This window comes from Camelina sativa, chromosome 8 (genome assembly GCF_000633955.1).
Source record: "Camelina sativa cultivar DH55 chromosome 8, Cs, whole genome shotgun sequence".
NCBI classification, from domain to species: domain Eukaryota; kingdom Viridiplantae; phylum Streptophyta; class Magnoliopsida; order Brassicales; family Brassicaceae; genus Camelina; species Camelina sativa.
The window spans coordinates 5214605-5223063 of NC_025692.1; the positions used below are offsets into that span (position 1 = coordinate 5214605).

Here is an 8459-nt window from a genome sequence, read left to right on the forward strand (position 1 = left end):
GTGAATATTTAAGCTAATTAAACTTGTTCTCCAGAATTATTCCTGAGATTCTGGCGAATATTTTATCAGACGCGCTGAGGAAGGAGAAAGTGTTATCACAACGGGATGCTTCTGACGTCCTTAGGGACGTGCTTGCTAACACAGAAGCTCGCATGGATGATTACCAATATGAGGTTCTGCAGTTTATCCTTTTCTTTCCTTTTCCTTTGATTGCATATGTTGATGACTTAGCTGGACCATTTTCATTGCTTCATACTTAATGAACTAGTCGATCAATGCAGGGTTGTACAGCTACCGTTCTCTTGGTGTGGAAAGACGATGTAGGAGTTTTCTTCGCACAATGTGCCAATCTTGGGGATTCAGCATGTGTTATCCAGTACGTTAAAATTACTATATTGCTATCTTAAGATTCTTAGTTGTGGAGGTTGCATTAACCTGAGTATAAACTTGTAGCAGCATTTCTTGGTGTAGAAAGAGGGAGGGGACTTGATTACTCAGATTAGAAAACAAGGATCTTGCGTGTTAAAGCGTGAGTGAGTGTGGTCTTGTTTTGGAAACAGTAGATTATTTATAATCTAGGGTTTATGGTAGAGTAAATAGACACTAATAGATGAGATTTATGCTTTCCATTGTTTCACATCACAGTAGAATTTTGTTGAATAAGAGAAGCATATTTAAATATCATTGTTTTGCTTTGCGGAAATAGAAAGAGTGATTATCCCTACATTTTCCTTAATACTGATCTTCAGATAGTTGTTTTGCTGTCATGAATAAATGGTCTTGGGAATAATAATAGTAACTTCGAGTTTTAAAATTGATTAAGATTTGTTTTGCATTTGGTAGTCTTGATGGGAATTATATACAAATGACTGAAGATCATCGAGTGATTAGCTTGTCCGAGAGAAAGCGATTCCAAGAGGCAGGACTATCATTGAGAGATGGAGAGTCTCGGATCTTCGGTACTAGCTCCATGAATTAAACACGCTCTGGTGATTTCATCTTCAATGTAACAAAATCACCAAGTCTGATTTGATTATTTTTGTTCAGGTATAAACCTTGCAAGGATGCTTGGGGACAAATTTCCAAAACAGCAAGACAGCCGTTTCAGTGCAGAGCCATATATAAGCCAGCCTGTGCGTATTGAACAATCTAGTAAAGATGTGTTTGCTCTGTTGGCTAGGTAAAATACACAGACTTAATAAGCTTGTCCCTTGTTCTCATTCTTTTATACTTATTCTAATAACCGGACAAAATAAAAACAATTCTGTAGTGATGGGTTATGGGATGTGGTAAGTCCGAAGAAAGCTGTGCAGCTCGTACTTCAGGTAAACAATTTTTTTCTGAATCATCAAAGACAAATATTTGCTAGTAGTATGTGTTAGAACCTGGATCTAATGTAGTGTTTATGTGTTAAAAACAAATGTACCAGATGAGAGAGAAAGAGAGCGGGACAGAGAATATTGGAGAGAAGATAGCAAACGGTCTGCTGAATGAAGCCACAGCGATGCGTACAAAGGACAACACCTCCATCATTTACTTAGGTTTCGATACTTCCCTGTAATGTTAGGAAAAAAAAAACCATTTAATGTATTTGGGAAGTGTCGTTAATTTGTGTACAATCTTTTGATTTATATGTGCTAGTGTATCACTAGGGTATATGAGAGAGAGAAAAAAAACCTCAGTTGCAGAGAGAGAGAGCTTTTAGGGTGGGGGTCTGAGCGAGCGATGTTGGTTTCATCTCTTGCTTATATAATATTAATAATATCTTTTATTAAAAAAAAAATTCTAACTAATTTTTTTCATTTTGATTTATGAACAAACTATACAAACTAGTCTAGTAGTTTATGACCGTTTCACCACCACATCATATTGGGAAAAAAAAAGTTACAAACACAGACACTGTTCTCTACGCGTCTGCCGGCCATAATTACACAATCTATATGATTACAAGTTATGTTTGACTGACGGATATGGGATAAAACCAAATAGTAAAAACGTATAGTTAAAAATTTCAGATAATTTGTGATTCATTTACTGTAAAAGTCTTATTACACTACCTAAATCGGAGATTTGAAATTGAAAGAAGGAAACGAAGCGAGCCTAGAATAAGGAGTAGTAGTTCGCGCGTCCACACTAAAAGCATGTGTCCCTACAACACCAGAACCCAGCCTCCTCATTTATGAAACGTCATTATAATCCCCTCAACGGTTAACCAAACCCCACACACACACACATCATCTTCTTCCCCTCACCCACCCACAAGATTTTGGGGGAAAAAAACAAAAATGGGTCTGCATCCAATCTCCGACGCCAACGAACACAGTCCCTTCGGATCTCTCACCGCCGACGAGTTCTACGCGAAACATTCCGTTAGCCACTCCTCAGCCTTCATCACCAACCCACGTGGTCTCAAACTCTTCACTCAATGGTGGACTCCACTCCCTCCAACTAAACCAATCGGTATCATCGCCGTCGTTCACGGTTTCACCGGCGAATCCAGCTGGTTCCTTCAGCTCACATCAATCCTTTTCGCTAAATCCGGTTTCATCACCTGTGCGATTGATCACCAAGGGCATGGATTCTCAGATGGACTCATCGCTCATATCCCTGACCTCAATCCCGTCGTCGATGACTGTATCTCCTTCTTCGATGACTTCCGCAGCCGTCAGACTCCCTCAGATCTGCCGTGTTTTCTCTACTCCGAGTCTTTAGGCGGCGCGATTGCTCTCTACATCTCGCTCCGTCAGAGAGGTGTTTGGGATGGACTTATCCTTAACGGAGCTATGTGCGGGATCAGCGATAAATTCAAACCGCCGTGGCCGTTGGAGCATTTGCTCTTCGTCGTCGCCAATCTCATCCCTACCTGGCGCGTTGTCCCCACGCGCGGCTCTATCCCTGAGGTTTCTTTCAAGGAGCCCTGGAAGAGGAAGCTTGCGATGGCTAGCCCTAGGAGGACGGTGGCGAAACCACGCGCCGCCACTGCTTACGAGCTGATCCGTGTCTGTAAGGATCTGCAGGAGAGGTTTGAGGAGGTTGAGGTTCCGTTTCTGATCGTGCACGGAGGAGGCGACGTTGTCTGCGACGTGGCGTGCGTCGAGGAGCTTCATCGGAGAGCGATTAGCGAGGATAAGACGATCAAGATCTACCCTGAGCTGTGGCATCAGATGATTGGAGAATCGGAGGAGAAGGTCGATCTGGTTTACGGTGACATGCTGAGTTGGCTCAAGACTCGAGCGGAAAGCGCCGCTGAGAGGAAGGCACGCGCCGCCGTTGACGGCTAAGCTTAGAGAGTCCTTTTTACTCCTTTAGAGCATCTTTACTCGAGTAACCCCCTAATCGTTCCTCAAAAAATAAAAATAAATTAACTTTTTTACAAATTATTATTATTTATTTATCTTTTAAATCTGCTCCACTAAACAGATGACACCTGTTTTGTTTGTTGAGAGTATCGGTTCTCAGATTACTCTGCCAAGGAACGTTTCTCTCTTTTATCCTCTTCTCTCTCTTCTTTTTATTATTTTTTAATAAGAGTATCGATAAAAGAACTGCCAGTAATGATGGTCTTAGGTGTTGTATTGTCAAGCTAATAGGACAGTGCCATCTGGCAAGCGAGTATTTATTATGGTTCGCTGTTTCGTATCACATGGTTTACAGTTAAACCAATATATCTTTGGTTATCAATAAATTTTAGAAATATCAAAGATCGTGACAGAAAAAAAAAAAAACAAAAACAAAAAAAGTAGAAAAATATGACTGTCAAAAAGTACGTTTCAGTTAATCGTCATCAACAACCATCTGCTATAAATGCTTAAATCATAAATGCTGACCAAAAACTTGGTTTATCCAGACGTATTCTTGTTTAGAAAAAGGGTAAAATACGTAAATTAGGAAAAAAACCAAAAAATATATTATTTATTTTTTATCTAAAGTTTAATATCTGGTCTTTTTTTACTGGAAGAATAATATATATATTAATAAAAATGTGCAATTTAATACTTAAAAAATTAAATGTTGTCATTTTCATTAAAAAATATTTAATTTTATCCTTATCTATTTATATTAATTATTAATATATACTCCATCTGTTTTTTATTAGTTGTCGTTTAAGGTTGTTTCACACAGATTAAAAAAATTATTATTATTTTTATTTTATTCCTTTTAAATATATTTTCTAATTTTCTGATTGGTTAAAACATTAAAACTGTTGGATAAAATTAGAATATTTATCAAACATTTGTATTGGAAATCTAAAACGACAAGTATTATGATACAAAAATTTAACTTTAGAGCGACAATTAATAAAAAACGGAGAGAGTAAATGAGATAGAATTAATTTTCGTTTTAATTTTAATTGGATGAAATAATTATTATTAATATTGCATTTTTTTAACTCAAATTATATTACATTTTATTTTATTACCGAATTAAAAAAAATCTTTGAAAACATAATTTTAATTTCTCTCTCATTCTCCTTCTCTATATATGACTTGAATATGGGCTTATAATCCTTCGGTGCAGATGAGTTTAAGAATAGGGTGATGGCTTCTCGAGAGACGGATCTTCAGGCTGTGGGGAAAAAGTAGAAGAAGAAGAAGTATATGGTGGAGAATCGCAAAGTGGATCTGTTGTTAATGATAGGGAACAATGCCAAACCGCTTCGATCCTCTGCTCCACAGTTGACTTACTGAGTCACTATAACCGGGTGATTTGTCGTATCATATTAACCGGGTGATTTTACTTTTTGTTTCTTCCTCCTCCTCCTCATCATCATCATCATCATCATCATCATCATCATCATCATCATCATCATCCTTTTATCAAATAATGCCAAGAAATTGTAAATTTTAAAAATTATTAAATGAAAATTTAAAAGTTTGATAAATTACTATTAGTTAAGAATTATAAATATCTATTATTATAAATATATAATGCACCTATAGCTAAACATTAAATGTTTTTTTAATTTGTGTAAAAATGCTAAAACATTATCCTACTATATTAATTGAGAAGTACAATTATAAAATTAACATTAAAAATGTAAAAATTACATTAGAATGCCATTAGAAATACTACAAAAAAAGATATGATCATTAAGGGTAATTAAGATAATTTAATTAGAGTAGACAAAATATTAGTTTATTAAATTCGTTAAAAGAAAGATTTAGAAATATCTACTTGGTTAAACAGTTAAGATTTTTTTCTGATATAATAATAAATATAATTTGATTTTATACAGTTTTTTAGGGTGACAACAAAAAGTAAAACAAAAAAGAAAACAGATATTTTTTAAAGATTATAAATAACAAAATAACAGATAAAATTATTTTAAATTTTTTTCAGATAAAGTGTTTAGCCCACGATAAACCGACCGTGGGTAACTAGTCTATTGTAAATTTGTAATACAGAGTAACATTTAATTTTGTGGGTATTCAGTTGCACGATATTTATTAATATGGATATATACTTCCAATATTTTTTTGGGTTTTCCCTACGTAAATCGTAAACTTTACGTTCAAGTTGATAGGCCGGTAAAATAGGCCTAATCGATTAAGGTAATAGAGGCCCAAGAGTCCAGTAAGAACCCAAAACCACATAAACCCTGCGAAATTCGCCACGGCTGCAGCATTCGCCGGCGGCAGAAATGGGGAAGAAGAACAAGAGAAGTCAAGACGACGTTCCTGAGCTGGAACCGGAACCAGAGCTTGCTACAACGATTGACGGAGATTGTAAAAAGAAGGTGAAGAAGAAGAAGAAGAGAAGCCATGACGATACGGAGACAGAACCGGAGCAAAAGATGAGTCTCGACGGTGACGCGAAGAAGGAGAAAAAAAAGAAGAAGAAGAAGAAGAAAAACCAAGAGGAAGAGCCGGAGCTTGTTTCGGAGCAATCGAAAACACAAGAAGAGGAAAAGGGTAATGTAGAAGAAGGCAGAGCCACTGTAAGCATAGCCATAGCTGGTTCAATCATCCACAACACTCAATCACTCGAGCTCGCCACACGCGTAATCTCTCTCTCTCTCTCTCTCTCTCTCTCTCTCTCTCCCTTGGTGCCCTTACCTGATATTTCATCTCTTCTCTTAGCAATTTTAAAAACTCCCTTAACATTTCTCAGCTCGCTGGCCAAATTGCTCGTGCAGCCACAATATTCCGAATCGACGAGGTATGTTAATCATTCTCTCTTCTTTCAATCCACAGAGCTCTCAAAACAAACTTGTTGCTGTTGAATCAAAACTACTTATATGGATAACAAAATTGTATGCTAAATTCGACAGCTTTTTTATGTTTTAAAAATCAGATCGTGGTGTTTGACAATAAGAGCAGCTCAGAAATCGAAGCTGCTGCTACGAATCCTTCTGATAGCAATGAAAGTGGTGCTTCCTTTCTTGTTCGTATCTTGAAGTATCTAGAGACACCACAGTATTTGAGGAAATCTCTCTTCCCTAAGCAAAATGATCTTAGATATGTGGTGTGTACTTCAAAGGTCTTTTTTTCTTTTCTTCAATCTTTACGTTTTCTAGTGTCTTCTGACCACTTTTGTTTGATCTATATAATAGGGTATGTTGCCACCTCTTGATGCTCCTCACCATTTGCGTAAGCACGAGTGGGAACAATACCGTGAAGGTAATACCAAAGTTTCATATGCATCCAATTAGATTGCACATTACATCTTTAGTGATACCATATGATATACCAGATATCTTTCAAGAAACTGATGTGGAGAAACATGAATCAAGCTATCACCTTTCTTTGTTGTTGACGATGTGCTATATTGTACTATAGTTGTGTTTCATCTTTGTTTTGGAAATGATATCCTTATAGGCGTGACGCTGAGTGAAAAGGCTCCAAACTCTGAGAATACAATGGTCGATGTGGGTTTAAGCAAGGTATTATTAGTTCCTCTCAACTTGGGATATCTCAGTCGGGAATAATATTTTTTCTTGGCATGGATTGACCTTTATTCGATGCTCTTTATGCAGAGTGTTGTTGTTGATCAAGTGCTTAGTCCAGGAATAAGAGTTACAGTAGCCATGGGAACCAACCCCGATTTAGGTACTGACAACCTCTATTTTCTTTCAAGTTATCATAACGATCTGTCTTCTATCTTTAAATTTCGATTTAGATAAATTGTTTGAAGTTAATGAATTTTTAATTTGGTTCATCTAGATTTGGTACGCAAGATTGTTCCGCCCTCTAAGCCAAGAGAAGAAGCAGGAATGTATTGGGGATACAAAGTACGATATGCATCACAACTGAGTTCAGTATTCAAGGAATGCCCTTTCCAGGTACTGATAGTGATACTCTGCTCGTCATCCTTCTATGATTTAGATCATATTTCCTGCATAACCTTATTTCCTAATACCAAACGAAACGCAGGGTGGATACGATTATTTGATTGGTACCTCGGAGCACGGCGTGGTAATTAGTTCATCAGAGCTGAAAATACCAACATTTAGGTGATATTTTCATTATCCCTCCTTAACATGGTTATAAGTTTGTGTCTAAACACATCATTAGCAGCTTTAATTTATAGGGACTGACTTAGATGCTTGTGGCATGAAATCATAGGCACTTATTGATTGCATTTGGTGGACTTGCTGGGCTTGAAGAAAGTATTGAAGATGATAATCAGTATAAGGTAACCTCTTATTCAGCTCTTTAGCTCTCACAAAGTTTCTAGACTTCTCAGTGATCTAGTGCGTTTTTTTTTTCCTGTACTAAGTGTTTTGATATGGACACTAATGAAAAGATCATTGATACAGGGGAAAAACGTTCGAGAGGTGTTTAATATATACTTGAATACTTGTCCACATCAAGGAAGCCGAACCATTCGAGCAGAGGTATTCTCAGATTTTTCTTATGAGTTTTTTTTTTTTCCTTTTGGGATGATTGAGCTGAGGAGATTGTGCGATAAATTATGCAGGAGGCGATGTTTATATCACTTCAATACTTCCAAGAACCCATCAACAGGGCAGTGAAAAGACTTTAAGCTTGATGGAAGATTCAGAGAACTTCTCATAGATTTGAGGTTTTCTTCTTTGAAGAAGAATGATGTACTGTAATTGTTTTAGAAGTTGGACCAAGTTTATATTCTTGTACTATCCCAATTTTGGGGCCTTTTAAAATTTCCTTCAACATTGGCAGATGAAATGTAGTCACCTCATCTCTCTGTACACTGAAATTAAAATCTTAATACTTTAATCTTATCACCAAATCAAGATTTTTAGTCCTATTGTGTGAAAAAAAAAACAAATGGGCCAAATTACAATAAGTTGGGCCGCAAAGGCTTAAGAGCCGGCTCAAAAAAAAAGAAGGGTAATTATGTAAAACTGACAAGGTTAGACCCTAATAGACCGGTGCGCGTGAGCGACTGGTGGTTTAGTTTATCTCCGTCTCGTTTATTCTTTTGGGGGTTCTCTCAGGACACCAGAGCGAGAGAAGAAAATTCGAAGAAGGCAAACC

General features: G+C 36.8%; 3 protein-coding genes across 3 annotated transcripts in view; all 3 read left to right on the forward strand.

The window, feature by feature from the left end:
• The window catches only part of LOC104735990 (protein phosphatase 2C 70), a gene marked incomplete in the record, with an annotated part of 7464 nt that extends 5662 nt beyond the window's left edge, over nucleotides 1-1802 (forward strand). The window contains 6 exon segments of the mRNA XM_010422425.1: nucleotides 35-173; nucleotides 282-376; nucleotides 844-959; nucleotides 1048-1180; nucleotides 1271-1325; nucleotides 1430-1802. Coding sequence (XP_010420727.1) covers nucleotides 35-173; nucleotides 282-376; nucleotides 844-959; nucleotides 1048-1180; nucleotides 1271-1325; nucleotides 1430-1561 — 670 coding nt within the window.
• On the forward strand, nucleotides 1900-3701 carry LOC104706251 (caffeoylshikimate esterase-like). The gene is made up of 2 exons (XM_010422426.2): nucleotides 1900-3305; nucleotides 3564-3701. The coding sequence occupies exon 1, from the start codon at nucleotides 2286-2288 to the stop codon at nucleotides 3279-3281; it is 996 nt and encodes a 331-aa protein (XP_010420728.1). The 5' UTR covers nucleotides 1900-2285; the 3' UTR covers nucleotides 3282-3305; nucleotides 3564-3701.
• Nucleotides 5418-8206, forward strand: LOC104706252 (putative methyltransferase C9orf114). Its single transcript, XM_010422427.2, has 11 exons — nucleotides 5418-6001; nucleotides 6112-6159; nucleotides 6295-6465; nucleotides 6554-6620; nucleotides 6819-6883; nucleotides 6977-7049; nucleotides 7164-7282; nucleotides 7374-7453; nucleotides 7566-7635; nucleotides 7760-7837; nucleotides 7921-8206. The coding sequence occupies exons 1-11, from the start codon at nucleotides 5642-5644 to the stop codon at nucleotides 7984-7986; spliced, it is 1197 nt and encodes a 398-aa protein (XP_010420729.1). The 5' UTR covers nucleotides 5418-5641; the 3' UTR covers nucleotides 7987-8206.